General features: G+C 34.2%; 1 protein-coding gene across 1 annotated transcript in view; it reads right to left on the bottom strand.

The window, feature by feature from the left end:
- Positions 1 to 17753, bottom strand: part of LOC107287655 (neurobeachin) — a 129544-nt gene that overhangs the window by 110338 nt on the left and 1453 nt on the right. The window contains exons 3-9 of the mRNA XM_015816182.1: positions 17226 to 17318; positions 16337 to 16445; positions 15358 to 15439; positions 13588 to 13711; positions 12598 to 12790; positions 11376 to 12392; positions 1153 to 1370 (exon numbers count right to left, since the gene is read on the bottom strand). Coding sequence (XP_015671668.1) covers positions 1153 to 1370; positions 11376 to 12392; positions 12598 to 12790; positions 13588 to 13711; positions 15358 to 15439; positions 16337 to 16445; positions 17226 to 17318 — 1836 coding nt within the window. The remainder of the gene's footprint in view (positions 1 to 1152; positions 1371 to 11375; positions 12393 to 12597; positions 12791 to 13587; positions 13712 to 15357; positions 15440 to 16336; positions 16446 to 17225; positions 17319 to 17753) is intronic.

Here is a 17753-nt window from a genome sequence, read left to right as displayed (position 1 = left end):
GTATTCTGATTTGAGTTTCATTCTCAAAAATGCTTCAATCTTTGGACTGTTTAGGCTTGTTCCTTTCTCCTCTCCTTAAAAGCTCTTTCATTTCTCCATCAAAGTAATATCTAAATCATTTTCAGCAATGCATAGCTTAAAAACAAACATTCAAACTACAATCAAAAACATAAAAAAGATGCTCAGCATGGAAACAGCAAACTATAACAAACCAACACACACTGATCCCAGAGACTGGGGAAAAAGTTCTTAAAGGCTTTACAGATGACAACCAATACCTTGAATTGCACCCAAAAGCCTACTATTAACCAGTGCAGTTCACATATTACGGAATTCCCCTAACTGCTCATAGCTTCCAGAAAACAATTCAAGACTTTCAGGGCATCTCTGTTAGGACTATGATAGCAAAATGCAGGTGAATGCAGTTGATGGCACCTCAGTCAATACAGTTCTCATAGATTTTAAAAAGCATGAGGACCAAGTCCTGCAGTACCTGGAGTACTGCAGTACTCTCATTTCATGGCTACCAACTGAATTAGATAGGAATGGAACTACTAAAAATATTCCCTCTGCCCTTGCTGGCTGATTAGGATATTGTGATCAATAGTACTGAATGGTACACTCCTCCTATTCAGTTTCCAATAGAATTTATCTGCTATACAATGTTGTTTCCATCTCATGATGAGGCCTGAATCTTGATAATCAATTTCTTTAGGATACTTATTTCCACAACCCTCCTTCCAGAAAGAAGATTGGAGGGTAGCAGAAATCTCATGCGGCAGAATGGAGAGACTGATTTTCGAGAAAGTTACAGCACTGACTCTATCAAGGCAGTTAACATTAACCATACCGCAGAGTCCAGCTGCACTAATCATCCAAATGAGCCAGATTGGATATGAATCTAGCCTACAGGTATCAAAGCTTATACCACAGAATAATCTATCCATATTGTCAAGTTCCACAATTTAAAAGAAAATCATAGTTCACTAGGGAAGACTTTGCCTCACTTTTCTCATGTAGTTCTGCCCAACTGGCATCTAGACCTCAGCAAGTAGACTTAAAATGCTAAAAAGAAACCCATAAAGATATTAAAGAAACCTGTATGTGTTTTATCACACTAATTCTTTGTTAGAAAAATTAATGGTCTCTTACCTTCTCCAAACATGCACATCAGTTTCTAAAGCAAATAGTAGATCAGTCAGTAATCTCTGGTGCATGGGGGACCATTTAAATTCTGGAATACGAAACATTGTTGTTCGTGGACCTGGGCTGAATTGTCGCCTTTGTTCTTCCGTCATTGGCATTCCTCGAAATCCCAAGTCAACACGCAAGTCTCTATCCTGTTGTGTAATAGAACGACCTTGCACAGCCTACATAAGCAGTAAATATTTGTTTTCATTTAAAATATGCAATGCAAAATCTGGCACAAAGTGCAATTCAAGTCTTATGGGGGCAGAGATATTTAATTAAGCACATACAGCAAAATTAAGAAGCCTTATTAAGGAAACTTTGTCCTACTTCCACATGTCTTATTAGGTAAAATTGTTTAAATTTGCATGTTTTAATACCATTCCATTTGAAACAAAGTACAAAGGAGTTATGAATTACATGACAGTATAACTGAAAATACCTATTTTGTTTCACCAGCATGTGAAAAAGCTTTAAAGTAAAATGAAAAAAAAATGGTAACGAATAATATAAATTTTATTTGTCACAGAAACAATTCAAATGTGAGATGAAAGATTAATTTATTAGCATGATTACATTGTTCTCAGATAGAAGTAATTAATTCAGTTAATTGTCTGAAGGATTTTACTGGCTATATTAGGTGATTTTTTTTAATTTCAGAGCTATTTATGTTCCCACATCCCAAGACTTCAGTTGGGCCCAATACTACTAATAACCAGTACAGCAATTGAAAGATAACATTGGCCTGCAATAATTAATATTCTCCTGCTAGTAATCTGGCTGGGATAGGCAGAAGTGGGTGTTTGATAGAGTTACAGATATTGTCACAGGATATAAGCTGTTCCAAGTAAAGCTGCCTTTTGCAATTGACTGATGGTGAATCTGTCAATGCCAATGGGTGTTCAATCCAAGAATATAGTTTTTCAATATATCTACTCTTTAACAGTCTGGATTATATTTTAAAAGCATGTTTTAATTCTGTTTTAAAATCACAAGGTTCTGTTCACAGTAAATCTCTTCATACCTTCAAACTCTTTTGGCAAGCAGTTTTGTGTTTTATTCCAGTTGACATTCATGGTTGCTCTATGACAACACAGTCAAATATGCAAGACAATAAAATTGATACTACTACCACTATAATATCATGGAATCAAAATGAAGAATAAAAGTCAGGTGTCATTAAGTTCACCACAAAATTGATCTTCATTCATCAGTCATTATTATTACTTGAAAATAGTGTGGACAAGAGGGGGCACATATACAGTACCAATTATTTGGGAAAGTATTTTTAGTTTGCTTAGTTTAGTTTGTTTTAATTACAAAAGAACAACATATCATTTTTTTATTTACAATAAATTTGTTCATAGTCTACTATTTCCGTAAGTTATTTTCATCTTTTTCACTCTTATTTTATTTTCCTGATTTATTCCTATTTAAGGGGTGGCAATGTAAGATGACATAATGAGTAGAATAACTGATTCTCTGACACTCAAGACACTTCTATTTTTGCTGACCAAAATACAGGACTAAACTACTATAGATAGTTTTCACTTATCAAGCCACAATAAGGACCAGCAACTCTGTCACTATGAGGTGTGGTCATTAAGCGTGATGCCATGTGACCGCACTAACTTATGTCAGTTATGGCTATAGTTGTTAAGCAAATCACTGCAGGTCATTAAGAATGATGTCACATGACCACAATTTACGACTTCTCACTGGCTTCCCTGCTGGCTTTGCTTGTCGGAAGCCAGCTGTGAATGTCACAAGCACCAATCACATGAGCATGGGGGGTGCTGTAACTGTCATAAATGCATTTGCATCACTTCTCAAGTGCCTGAATCATGAACATATCAGTGCAAGGATGCTGCAACTGTTGTTTTTCAGCACTGTTGTAAATTCAAACATTGAACAAGTGGTTTGTGAGCGAGACCTGCCTGTATTTAGCCTCACAGTTGAAAAATTGCAATAGTGTAGCATTATCTCTATTATTAAGGCCATCCATATAAAACCACATAGTTTTTATGCTCAGCTGTACACATGTCTATATAGTAAATCTCTTCATAAGATTATCCATGATCAACTTGAATATTTAGCTCTACTTTTACATCTCAAGGAAATTAAAGATATTTATAAATCTATTGAAACCAGAAAAGTTTCCAGTACAAATCATTTCCCACTGGGTGGCATAAGACATGTACTACTTTGCTTTTTTCTTATTGGCATTTTATAATGTTGCTTTTTAAAACCAGGCTTTTGCTACCCCCTTTAGTGATTTTTTACCATTTCCTTTTAAATACAAAACTATTGATAGCAACTCTAGCAAGTAGCTCCAGAAAATTGTACTTCTGACTATTCATTTTGCACAATGTGGTTTGACAAAAGATGAAGTTTAATAGATTATTAATTGACATTCTGAATGCATATTCAAAACTACTAAAATCCCTAGAATAGCCTTGCTAGATGCAGAAATGGTCTTTGCTATGGTGCATTAGAAATTTTTGAAACTCATTACAGATTATTTATTTATTATTATTTAGTACTCTACTTTTGCTGCAGATAGTAAAATGAAAATTTCTCTTATTTTGTAAAACTGCTTCATGGAAATCAAAGGCATCCTTTATTCCTTCTTATTTTTAAACTAATATTGGATATTGGTGTTTTTTTTCTCTTTTGTGAAATCATGAACAAATAAACTACAATAGGGTGACCTGCCGAAATAGCTGCTGAATCTATTTTTCTTTTCTTCTCTATGTCTCAAGGCAGTAACAGTCTTCGATTTAATATCCATAAGTTTTATGTTTTATAAACAGAAGTTCTATAAATAAAAATTCAATATCCTTAAATTTTAAGTCTTATAAATAAAAAGTCCAGTATGTTTAAAAGTATGAATCTACTCAGAAATTGGAATTCAGCACCAATAATTATATACTTAAAACTTCTTACTATAACATTAATTATGTTTCTATCAAATATGAGGGATAGCCAAAGAGATTATTCTGCAAACCTGGAAGAAAATAATCCTTTTTTAATAAAGAATGTCAGATTCTGGGATTTGTTGTTTACAGAGAAATTCCAGGTAATGAAACAGTAGAAGAGACACCGATTACTCCATGGCTGCTGGAGGACAATGAAGAGAACATCAGACTGAACATTGATTTGAGCCTCTATTAAGGACTACCTTGCAGTGATAAGGATGGCCAAACATTCTTATTTTTTTCACCTTTATCACTAGGTAGTCATGTAGCAGCCATCTCTAGGGTGACACTGTCCTGGGAAAGGAAGAAAAAGGTGGGGAAAGGCAAAACAAACTGGAGGGAGATGAGAAGTAGAAAATTAAACTGGACAGGGAAGAAGGGGGGAGGGAGAACACCTCTATTTAGGCATTTTAAAACTGATTATATTCACTAAGCAAACAGCTCTACCCAACCAATGGATCTTTAGATTAATCTTCAAAAAATACCCAGCTTTTCTGGAGGGAAGTCTGCAGTCATTTGAATATCCCATCTATTTCATATTTTCAACAGCATTCTTTAATTTCTTTAATGGAATTCTAGATACCCTGCCATCACCATTCACAGGAAATAATGAGTTTAAAAAATCCTTATCTTCCAAACTGATTAATAAGGTAAAAGAAAATATTTATAAACCTCAGTCTCTCCTTGCTACCCATCATTAATATAGTATATCAGATTTTTACAGGTAATTCTAACAAAAGCCTAACTTATCTATTTTTCATGTAGGAAACCTGCAGTTGTTAGGGGGAAAAAACCTGACAGGCAGCTCCAGTGGGGGGGAAATGCATTTTGGCAAGTACAATGAGTTTTTAACACCTAATTTATTCAGTTCCCCAACATATTTGTACCAAAATAATATAATCTTGAATTTCTGACTAGCTCTCAGCTAAAACCAATGTTGTTAAGATAGACAGATAACTGCCTAAGTAAAAACAGAAATGTAAGCATTTTTACCAGATACCTATATATTTATAGGTAGATAAGAGTAATCGCACCCAGGCTAACTATTAGGTTAGCAAGAATGAGACATTCCTACATATATTTTTAAGGGATGTGATTGTTAGAAGTCCTTCTACCTTACTTTGGATATATGAATAGATAATGGTAAAGAGCTGGCAATCTAAGGAAAAACAGTGCTGATTAACTCTATTTCTGATTGTGACCTGAAACAAATATGTTCAACCCGCCAATCCCAACCTCTTTCTGAAGAAATATTTGTTTGTTTGTGTTTTTCACATTTTTGAACTGGTCATCTCCCCAGGGAGGGACTCAAGATGGTGTATAATAAAACGTTAAAATATAAGGACAGTATATAAAATTAAAAAATTAGAACATTTAGAACAGCAGCAGCTTCCAACCTTTTCTATACCCTGCACCCCTAGAAAGCTTCTGATATATTCTTGCACCCCTTACAAAAGTTTGAAATAACAGCAATGAATTATGCATACACATATAATTTTGAAAACTCAAGTTTTCACACCCCCTGGAATATCATCTCGCACCCCCAGGGGGTGCGAGACCCCTGGTTGGGAACCCCTGATTTAGAATGTAAAAGGAGGCTGTTAGAAATTAGTTTAAAAGGCAAAGGGTTCCAACTAGCTCCATGGGGGTCCGTGGTGAAGAAAAGGTTGAGAACCACTGGTTAAGGCATCAGATTATAAACCAAGAGACTGTGGTTTATAATGATAAAGCTACTTCTAGACTGTCCTAGAATGTGAATTCTAGCATCAGATTAAAAAGCAAGACTGTGAATTCTAGTCTTGCCTGAGACATAAAAGGCAGCTTGGTGATTTTGGGCCAGTCACAGTTTTTCAGCCCAACTCCATGTCACAAAGTTTTTATTTGGGAAAACAGGAGAAGAAACAGGGATTAGGTATGTTTGCTGCCTTGAGTTTTTTTATAAAAAAATAATAAAGACAGGATGAAAAAAATCTAAATATTTTTAAAGTGGGTCCTTAAGCAGCATCATGACAAGCCAGAGTAAGAAACCAGGAAATTGTGAGTCATGTTCCACCTCGTTCCACTGTTTTTTTAAAAAAGACTCTATCTATAAAGGCTGATCAACATGGCCAGACTGGCAATAATCAGTCAGGGTTTTATTTTAGGAATTCTATAGGGATAGATTCCAGCCCAGTATTTATTTCATTAGTGCAATAAATTTGATAGTGTCTAAACTAAGGATAGAAGATTAGTTAGAGAAAGAATCCAAAACTACTGCTGTCAGATGCAATTCACTAGTTGCTATGTCGAGTATCTCTAAAAATATGATCCATTTCTCTGGAGGGATTAAACTCCAATCCCAGACTTTGGAGCTGAAATGTCAACAAGGCACTAGAAAACACTAGAATATTCATCCAAGGTTGATCATATCCACATCAGATTGGTTATTTGCAATATCAGTTCCTTCATTTTTACTATACTCTTATAGTTGGGGAGGGTTTTTTTAGCTCAGAATGTGCAATATATTCTGAGAATTACATCTAGAGCTTCTACATGCATTAAGTGAGCCTTATCCCAAGTGAGAGAGCTGGAGAACTTAGTGGTAGATTTCTGACCAGAAGTGACACTGGACATTAAGAGTTCCTACATGTAGAAGTAAATTAGGTAGTAAATACTTAGAGTTCACAAACATCATTTGCATCTCCCATAGGTTGTTTAAAGTAGGATGTTTGGGGTATATTAAAGAACTATCAAACTACTTACGATTGCTCTATTTTATTGGAGAGTTCTGAGCATGGGCATAATCTTTCACATATTTGTGGTCCTGTCTATATATTAAAGTGTTAAAAGTAAATCTTGCAATAATTGGGAAAATATCACTAGCAGGACAAAAAGCTACTTTAAAATCAGTTCAACTGTTGGGCAATTTATATGAAAATATCATTAGCAGAGTCTTCAGAAATAGACAGCATGCAAATAAAGTAAGTAAATTGTGGGGGACAAACAATATTCTACCCTTTACTTATGATTCTGCAATATGTAGTAAAGCAGAAGAACTGAATCACCCTGATGTCCCTGAAAGAGATGGAGACATATAAAACAGTATGTTGCACTTTCCCTCATACGTGAGTACACTGTTTATGGTTGAGGGTAGTAGTATTAGTAGAAGAGGGAGGACTTGGTGCCTTCGTAGGAATGCAGAATTTAGAGGGGTCAGACCATAGCAAGAGCATCCCATAGTATTATAAAGTGTTACATTTACAGCTATAAATATAATATTCTGTGGATGTGTAATACCAACCTCGATTAGTTCAGGGATCTTTTTCATTCTGGGGGCCAAAAGCCCAGTAATCAGTAAAGCTGCACATGTCAATAAAAGATACTTTGTTGTATTTATTTCCACTCTGATTGTTTAAAGTGGGGATTTTCACAACAAACAAATATTAATCATGCTGTGCTCCTTCTTCCCCAGAAAGTTACTGCTCCCTCTGAATTGCCAAACATTGAACTGTTTGTTTAAATTTGAAAGGTCAAATTAAAGGCCAGTTTAGCCAAACTCCATTGTTCAGTATAAATCTTTGTCCTTAAAAATCACAGGGTCTACCATATTAAAATGCCAGCAAAGGGAATTATTTATGGGGCCTAGCAAAACAGAGAAATCTGATCTTTTCCATATTGCTTGTTTGGCTACATTTTTGGCTATTGCTTATTTATTATTACTTTTATTTTAATCCTTGACTGTTAATACATGAATATTTTTAAATATTTTTTTCATATACAACAATCCTCCTATTTCCCCCACAACAACAACCCTGTGAGATTAATTGGGCTGAGATAGAGTGAATGGCCCAAAAACATCCATCCAGTTTTTCATGCCTGAGTCAGGAATAGAAGTCACAGTCTCTTGGTTTCTAGGCCACCTCCTTAACCACTATACCAAACATGCTCTCTTTTTGCATACAACAGATCTTTAACTTCCAGTGTTAAATAACCACTTCACTTAATGTAGAGGGAAATCAATAATAACATTGGTATTGATATAGCAATTTCGATTGTCAAACAAAATGCAGCATTTCTCACCATACAGTACTTTATTTTCTTATAATGTTGTACCACATATTATGATCAATGTATTGCAGATGTAGACTGATGCTGAGAAAATACAGCTTGTTTAATATAAGCTGCTTAGCTCATGTCATGTATTTCTGATCAAAGTTCATTTTTAGTCACCGCATTAGCCTTTTAAAGGCTAGTGAATCACATAATGATGTTTTTATAGGTAAGTACGTGTCAGTATGCTTTTTCTGCTGAACAGCACTAAACTATCTACAGATCTTCAAATTTATGAATGGCAGATTCCTTTTGTTCAGATGTCTGTTTACAATACATTATTTTTTAATAAAACGGGAGTAAGGAACTTCAATAAACTCTACTATGCTGACAACATTACTTTGCTAGCTGAAAAAGTAAAATCATCTGCAGGCTCTAGTAATGAAAATCAAAGAGCTACTGGGAAAATAAAGAACAAAAAGTAAATATAAACTAATGACAATAAATACAGAAATCAGCCTTAGAATTGATAAGGAATATATTGAAGTGGTGGATCGCTTCTGCCTTTTAGGATTGGATGCCAGGATTTAGGATACCATGATAGAAGTAGATCAGAACAAATTCAGAATTTTCACTTGAGGCACAAATATGACAATTTGACCTGAGACCTGGCTCTCTTGAGAAACCCATCATTCTTGGAAAGTTAGAAGGAATGAAAAGAAAGACATTACCAGCAACCAGGTGGATGAACTGAATTATAATGATAACAGTAGCATTGTTGGAATATCTGAAGGATCAGATTAAGGACAGACTGTTTTGGAAAAAAATGTTCTTATGTGGTCACTAAGAGTAGACACAAGTTAATGGCAAATAATCTATCCATTTAAAAAGTGTGACAGAAAACAATACAAAAACCTCCCAAAGAAATCTCTATTGCATGTGCAAAATTCTGGGACTTTAAACTAGTGGTTTTGATTCATTGGATAGAAACTGGGAAAAAACTGATATTGGGTCCCTTTTTTAATCTGCATTCCTGTTCTCGGCAATGCCGCTTAGACAACCATTAATTATCCCATGCATCAGCTACTGAAAAACAGTGTCCCATTGGCCGCAGATTTCTACTCTATTATTTAGATTGCACTCTATAAATTATGTCTTCATGGCAGTCCCCAAAGCTCCAAGATATGTGAGAAGACAGTGTGTTGTGATAAAAAACAAGATTAGGACTGATAAATTCCAGATTCAAATCCATCCTCAGCCATAAAAGTTTCACTGTATCACTTTATGCCCATTCTACCTCATAGAATTTTTGTTCTGGAAAGAAGATAGATGATGAAATGCTATGGGTGCCCTTAAACATTAAGAAAAAGGGAGAGATAATGAATCAATAAACTGTATATAGGAACATTCCAGTCAAGTGGAACAGCATTACAAAATTCTCTGCATTTCAGGCAAAGTTAAGATCCCAAAGAAACATAAGATAAAAAATATTCTTCAGTTAAAACGGAAGACTGAACAGAGAAAATCTTTGTGTAAAAAGGCCCAAATGAAGTGCGGATGAGAAATCACAGATGCTCATCTTATATATCACATGCAATATCAATAAAATATTTTGGTAATTACAACATTGATAAGATTTGCTACAAATACATGTGTGGGGACTGTAAACTTCATTAAGATTTATCCACCTGTTCCTCCAAAATTTAAGCAATGACTTTGTTACATAGAAAAGAAGCATGAGCCACAATCATTTGAGAGCGAACATAAGCCACCTAAACCTTTTTGAACTTACCCATATAGCTAGTAGATAGGGGGATAAATAAACATATATATTTTATATATGAATCATCTGCATGTTATTTCTCATGCAGTATATTTACAACGTGCCAAACTGAATATTCTGAAGCAGTTAAATGTTTTCTTAATGTTTTGTTTTTCTAAATTTCCATATTCTGTGTAATATCATTGTCAGTTAAATTTGAAAACCAAGGTTTTTGTTCAGTTCAGAAAAAAACGGTTTTAATTATTGTACTCTTACAATGAAGCTTTTACACAGAAGGAGTTTTTCTTTTAATTTGAAATTTGGGGCAGGGGTCATGCTAGTTTATCTGTTGCAATAATAGCTAAGCAATTTATATAGAATATCATAGCAAATAATTTGAAAAAAGATGTCTAGATAAATGATTTAAATATATACACTGTTTAAGTACTATGCAATACTTAAGTTTAATAGAAACTAACAGATATGCAAAATTCTATATTTAGAAAAGACAAAATCTCAATTGGAGACCTTTTAAATTATAAATGGATAAATTATATCATCAGCTGTGGTTTCCCAGTCTTATCCAACTGTCTCTCGAAAGCAAGTTTAAAAGTTCATAAATAAAATGGATATTGAAGCTCAGAGAGATATAGCCATCCTAAATAAGTCTGGCATAATGAAATGGATGAGGCACTATAAATGTACCTGCCAAATTGCTAAATATTTAAACACATAAATACCCAAACCTTAGGGGAGCAGTTATTCAAGCAATATTTGAGCAGCAGGACAGAATGGATACAGAACGTTTAACCAAATCCTCATGATGGACATACTTTTATTAGCAGAGCCCCAGAGATAGAGGATATAACACATATGTTACCTGAGTATCAATTATATAAAGAGAGAGATCAGTGTCATGGACCACACATTAGATCAGGGGTCTTCAAACTTGGCCCTTTTATGACTTGTGGACTTCAACTCCCAGAATTTCTCAACCAGGCATGCTGGCTGAGGAATTCTGGGAGTTGAAGTCCACAAGTCATAAAAGGGCCAAGTTTGAAGACCCCTGCATTAGCTGGACAGCCTACTGTCATCCTCATATTAATGTACAGTATATATCATTTCATGTGTGGTCAGAATCCCAAATTTATATATAATATAGCCCTTTAATTGAACAAAACAATACATATGTGGATTTGATTGGGATAAATTATAGGAGTGTTACACAACTATGATTTGCATTTTCTTTTACTCATGTCTTTTACTGTACTTTTGTACCATATAGTCTTATTATTATTATTCTGTATTTTATATTTTGTATTCTGGTATTTTGTATTCTAGTGGCTAATCAATAAAGTATTATTATATATGTTTAACAATATAGTACCTTTTATACAATTATGTGTTAAAAAACTTACTTGGGTTGTAGTTGTTGTCTGTATTTTTCTTATTTCCTTCCCTACTTCTTTTCCATCATCAGACCTTTCTGTATCAGATACGATATTCCCTCCGTCTACATTTGATACAGTTTTCCCAGAAGACTCAGTTTCAAGAGTTGTAGCTGCCATTTCAGTATATTCTAATCCTTTAGAAGATGAAGCCAAGTCCCTTTCAGATAGTGAATCAATTGTATCAACAGAAGTATGAATTTTAAATTCCTTGTTTTCTATTATGCTTGAACCACATGCTATATCAGTACTGCTAGACATATGAGAAAGAAGCCCAAGGTCATTATTCACACCAAGATGAATTTGAGTCTCTTGAATATTGGCAATAGTGATGTGATTGCTAGACAATTCAGGAAGCAGCTTCTCTTCTTGGCTAGATATTTTATCAAAGAGAAATGAGGTGCTATTATGAGGAGGTTCATCTTTATCATCAGCTAGTGTAATTAAGGGACCATTGTCCTTCTCTTCACTTTTCTTAATAATGCCAACACTCCCATGAACATTGTTCTGAAGTTTTTCAACTGCAGCACTATATACATTATCTAATAAAGATTCTACTTCCACAAGGGTACCATTTTCTCTGGTTACCAAAGTCTCTGGTGACAGATCCATATCATCCAGCTTTACTTCTGTGGCTTCCACCTTTTCTGCTTTTATATCAACTAACAGATCGTGAACCTCTACATGCACACCACTCCCCGGTCTATCGGCACTTCCGAGCACATCATCACATACTTTTGTTGCAATGAGTAAATCTCTGGTATCTGTGCTGACTGGGTAGTCTGTTTCACTTTCTGGACTTTGGCTTTGTGAAAGATCTTCAATTTCACGAATATCCATGGCACCTTTTGCTCCAGTGGTCTGAGATGAAAGGCCTGAGATAGTGCTTACATTCCCTTTTTTCCCCTTCTTGATATTCTCCTCTTCCTGTCTTTGGTATTCTTCATACATTTTTGCTAGGTACTCCTTGTGAGCTTCATAGGTAACCTTAATGCAAGCAAATTATAAAGTCAGGAAACAATAGTAATGCTAATTCAATGTAAGAAAAAAGTAAAACAGTAATTTAGCTAAATTAATAATGTAACTGAAAAATAATTCAGAAACAATTATAACGTGCCATTTTGCATGGTGACCACAAGATGGTACTACAATTTATCTATGACATAATATTAACTAAATGTGGGACTCTTACCTTGGAATGGGCTATGGAAAGTGTATCAACCCAGACCCTCCATCCTCCCCATTCATATTTTATTGCATGATATAAAAGAATACGAAAGATGTTATACACCATCTCAGTAATTTTCTGTTCTTCAGAGTTCTTAGGATTAATATATCCCAAAGAAAACATCCAATCTTGCCATACTGAACACTGAAGTAAGCATCTAAAATAAAATAGTCACAATAAAATTCCATGGCACTTGAACTTTTTAATTATACATACAGATAAGAAAAAAAAAGAGGCTTCCATTTTAAATGTTAATTTTTTTAAAAGTGGTTTGCTAAAAAAAACCTGATTTGTAATAATAAGTAAACGATATATATTCATTACACCTTCAGAAATAGAAGAAAGCAATATTTCAAATTGTAAGTGTTAAAATTATAACCTCCAGTAATGGCATCAGGATTCAGAATACTGAATGAAAAGAGACATCATCGAACTTAACAGCAAGTAGGTAGGCTATCTATTTTTGACTTTATTTTTCACATCAAGAAAACAGGAAATGAGACATTAAGAACAATTATTTAGGAATCAATAAAAAAGTGTGAGGAAGCACTATTTAGTATATATCTTTGCCCAAATTGGCAATACTGAAAGATAGATATAATACCCTGAGAAGTGATATCTCTCAAATGGTAATCAAAAATATATGTTTTATGGGTCTTAAAAATCAAACACATCTAGATGATGAAAAGTTTAGGAAGGCAGCTGTAGGCACTGGCACCAAAAGCACTACTCATATACATCCTGTATGAAGCACGAAGGAAACCCCAGGCATCCTTGTGAAGGGAAATCCTGACTATTTTATCTTGTGATGCAAAACAGAAACAAAAAGATGTCAATTATTTCTCTCCTAATATGTATATGAATATGTGAAGATAATTGCACAAAACCTTTCCTTATTTTGTAGTGTTTGCATAAGAAGGGCTGCATTACTGAATGAGATGATTCTTTACATACCTTCTATTTTCACGGCTGTTACTGAAAAGTTTGATCATATCTGATAAAAATAAACGCCGAACCTCCATGAGTTCTGCACTTGGTGCAGAATTCTTTAACAATGTTGCCACCACTTTCAGGATCACTTTAAAAAAGTAAATATATAAGATGCTTACACTTATTTTAATCATTGAAACACTGCAAACATGGCGTTATCTATTATAATTGTATTAACAATGATTTTTAAAATTTAAAAAACAGACCTTCTTTAAAGGAACAGAGTAGAAAAAGCTAAAGTATATCAAGTATAATTTATTTTATTTCCAACTGACTTTGGGCAGCAAATACCACAATAATTAAAACAAGAAAAACACAGAAACAGTTATAAATTATACACATAGGCAACTGAAAAATATTATAATAATTATACAAAAATTAATAGTGCAACCAGGTAGCAGGGCCCCTAACATATTCAGGACCTTATGCTTGGGCACATAGCCAGGTGAATCTTTAATGGCTTATGAAAGGCTAACAGGGTGAGGCCATCCTGAGCTCCAAAGGAAGAATGTTCCAAAGGGAAGGGGCTACTGCCAAGAAGGCAACTTCCTGTTCCCCATCCAACATTCCTTGGCTGATGGGATCTGCAACATCTCCAATCAGCTAGACCAAACTGGATGGATAGAAACTATTAGGAGAAGATGGTTCCTTAGGTAACTTTGTCCAAAGCTATGTAGGAATTTTAATATGACAACCAGCACCTTGAATTGGACCTGGAAACACAATGGCAACTAATGTAGCTCCCAGAGTTGTGGTGTTATATGTGTCGTATAACTAGCATCATAAACTACCCATGCAGCTGTTTTTGCACTAGTTGATCTTTCTGACTGTTGCAACCACATTAATCCTAACAATCGGTAACAAGAGCACAAATGACTGTATGCAAAGCCTCCCTAGTCCAGGAATGGGCACAAATAGCACACAAACCCTCCTAGCCATGGCTGCTACCTGCTGTTCAAACAGGAGATGCGAACCCAAGTGGACCCCCAGACTGCCCACTGGGGCATCCAGTACCAAAGATGGAAGAACTTTGTTCCCAGGAGGACTAAATACTCAAAGCCACTCCATCTTGTTTGGATTGAGCCAGAACCTATTGTGCTCCATCCAGACCCATATAACTTCCAGACCCTTCTTTACTTTGACTTATATCAGTAATAGTTCAAAGTTCATAGAAATCTCTGCATCATGTATTGGTTTATCCTTTCCTACCATCTTTTGTCCACCTCTGAATAAAAGTCAAAGATATACAGTATCAGAATATATCAATAAGAAACTTCCTCCTGTCTATGTAATCTTGCTCTTTTTCTCTGCTTTCTCAAACCTCTTGAAAAAGCTTACATGAAGACATACAGAAAACAAAAATAAACAAAAGTTTATTTATAAAAGTGCACATCTTACAGTATAGGAGCTTCCTGCTTTTGTCAAAATAAGAAAAGTAGTGTTATGGTAGCTCTGCTTCTTTTGTATATAAGTTGTAATGTCAAATACACATATCAGAGAAGTAGGGCTTTCATTGTGACACTGCTATTTTGCTTTCTTTCTACTCCGCCTAGCCCCTTGCCCTCTCTCCACTAGAATGCCGGTGCATTTCATCAACAGCAACTCTAGAACCAAAAAGTATTTTGTAGTATGATAGAACCTGTGCACTAAGAGTACTGAGGTATTCACTTGAGCTAGTAAAAAGTTTGAAATTTATTACAACCACCTCTCAAAATTAAAAAGATAAATTCTTACTTGGGTTTTGAATTTTTACAGTAGAATCTGGTTCTGGATGTGGTTTATGAACAACCTGTGTGCAGACTTGTTCTGTCAAGATCTATAACAGAAAAATTACTCTTGGGTTTTCCAACAACAATTATTGAAATAAATACTGTCTTCAGTACTGTATGTCATATACTGGTAGTCTTATTTGTTATGTCATATTTTAAGTAAAGTTAAAATGCATTAATTATATTTCTAATCCTTATTTTTGTCCCATTTTGTTTCTCCAATAAATGATACATGCATGCATAAATACATATTTTAACATATTTTCCTCTCAACTTACGCAATTCTTAACTTTTGATTATTATTTTAAATTATACCTTATCTTTGTTAGCCTTGCAAAAAAGATTCTCTCAGGACATATATTTTAAAATGGATTCTACAACATAACCATATTTCAATTGTTTATACCCATTTAGCAGGTACAAACTGAATTGTTCTAGAATCAGCTGCATGAATTTAAGAAAGACAGAAGTAGTGCAACCCTTCTGTTTTGGCCTTGGAAAAACCATTCTGGATGTCCTAGAAATAGTCTGAAATCTCAGAATAAGCTGTTTTAAATGTGCCCGAACTTGTCCAACCTAGCCAATCCTAAGGTTGATCCACTTCCATAACACTCAGAATGGCTCCAAAAACTGAGCTACTTATGTTGCTACTTTCAGAATCAAAACATTCAAATGGCATGCTAGTCATTATATTTATAAAACAAAACCACAGAATAATAAATAGATAAACTTAAGAAATATTCAGTTATTTAAATAATGTTAAACACTGAAAATAAGCACAGGGAAAAGGTTTTATTTGTATCACAATGTAATATTAACGTAAATTAATGATTAATAGAAATAAACAAATATTTTAATGGTGGTTAGCAGTAGATTGAATCTGCTAATTACTGAAATAATATTTTCACAAAGGGTACTTCAGTAAAGAGATTAATATAATATACCTCATACAGTGTGTTGTAAGTTGTAATCGTCAAAGTATTTGTATGTAACATCAACCTCTCTCCAAGAAGAGTAAACAGACTATGTGTATGCATGATTTCAACTTTTCGCCTGAAGGACAAAAGTATGGAATGTACTAAAATGTAAGATTTCCACAACAACAAAATGTAACAATTAATATCATGAAGAATCTTTCAATCTTGTGAGATTACAATCACACATCATACAGTATATTTTATGCATATATTTTTAACATATATATTGAAAAGATATATCCATTTTTTTCACAACTACACAAATTATTTATGGATATGACTATTCCACTACACAATTTTAGTACATACATTGTTAGATCAGAACTACTGAAATATTTTGAATCAAAAAAATTGTAATCACATCTTTAAAAAAAATGAAATGTAAGTAAGACTCATAAAATAATCAACTAATTTATTTTTATTTATTTATTAAATTGGTATGCCATTCATCTCACTGATACAGAGATGTTTAGTGGCTTACAATATAAAAAAGGTTAAAAAAGATAATATAAAGCAATTAAGAGAATTAAATAGAAAGGTAAAAACTAAGAGGATGGGCATCATGGGGGGGAATCTCTCTACTCGGTTAACCTTAGTCAAATTACTAAGTAAAAAGAAATAAATATTCTAGTTTGGAGCAAGACATGATTTTAATACTACCCATTGAAACCAATGGGACAAATTAGGCATAACATTTCACTGATTTCAATGAACACCTCAAAGTATGAACAAATGTAGCTCCAGTTTTCTGCAGTCTTTTCAATAAGCAAAAAAAAAGGGGGGGAAAGGCAATTATATAACTAAACAAGCAAGAACGTTTGAAATAACATATTAGGAACTGCGGCACATTACTTACTTATGACCCAGATGTTTGAGAAAATATCCTAGCACCTTCAGAGCCTGAACCCAAATACTTTCACTTTTTGAAGCCAATAATTTATAGATTACCCTGAAGGGAAGAAACATAAGATAATTTAAGCAAAACTCCTTAAAAGAGTAAAACAAAATCAAGCTATTCTGCTTGTCCTGCTCATATTCAAAGTGTTGTTTTTGGAGCATTTATGCTTTAAATTTGTGGAATATCTGCATCTCTGTCTGATAATCCCAAACCATTAATATTTACATGAAATTACCAAGTGAAATGATCGGAGGCTATATTATTATCCAACTAATAATGGATGCAACTGAGGCAGAGACGGAGAGAGGGATGGAAAAATACTATAAACAAATATTTTAATTAACAGGAGTGATGTTTAGCAAGCATTAACTAATATTATAAACTGGCTGTGTGTGATGACCTGTGTGCAATTATATGAAGAAACCTTTACAAGAAATGTTAACTGAAGGTCTCAGATGGTGTAAGATATTACCCGTGTAGAGCAGT

This window comes from Protobothrops mucrosquamatus, unplaced genomic scaffold (assembly GCF_001527695.2).
Source record: "Protobothrops mucrosquamatus isolate PMUCROS unplaced genomic scaffold, P.Mucros_1.0 scaffold411, whole genome shotgun sequence".
NCBI classification, from domain to species: domain Eukaryota; kingdom Metazoa; phylum Chordata; class Lepidosauria; order Squamata; family Viperidae; genus Protobothrops; species Protobothrops mucrosquamatus.
This window is presented reverse-complemented; position numbering and strand designations above follow the sequence as displayed.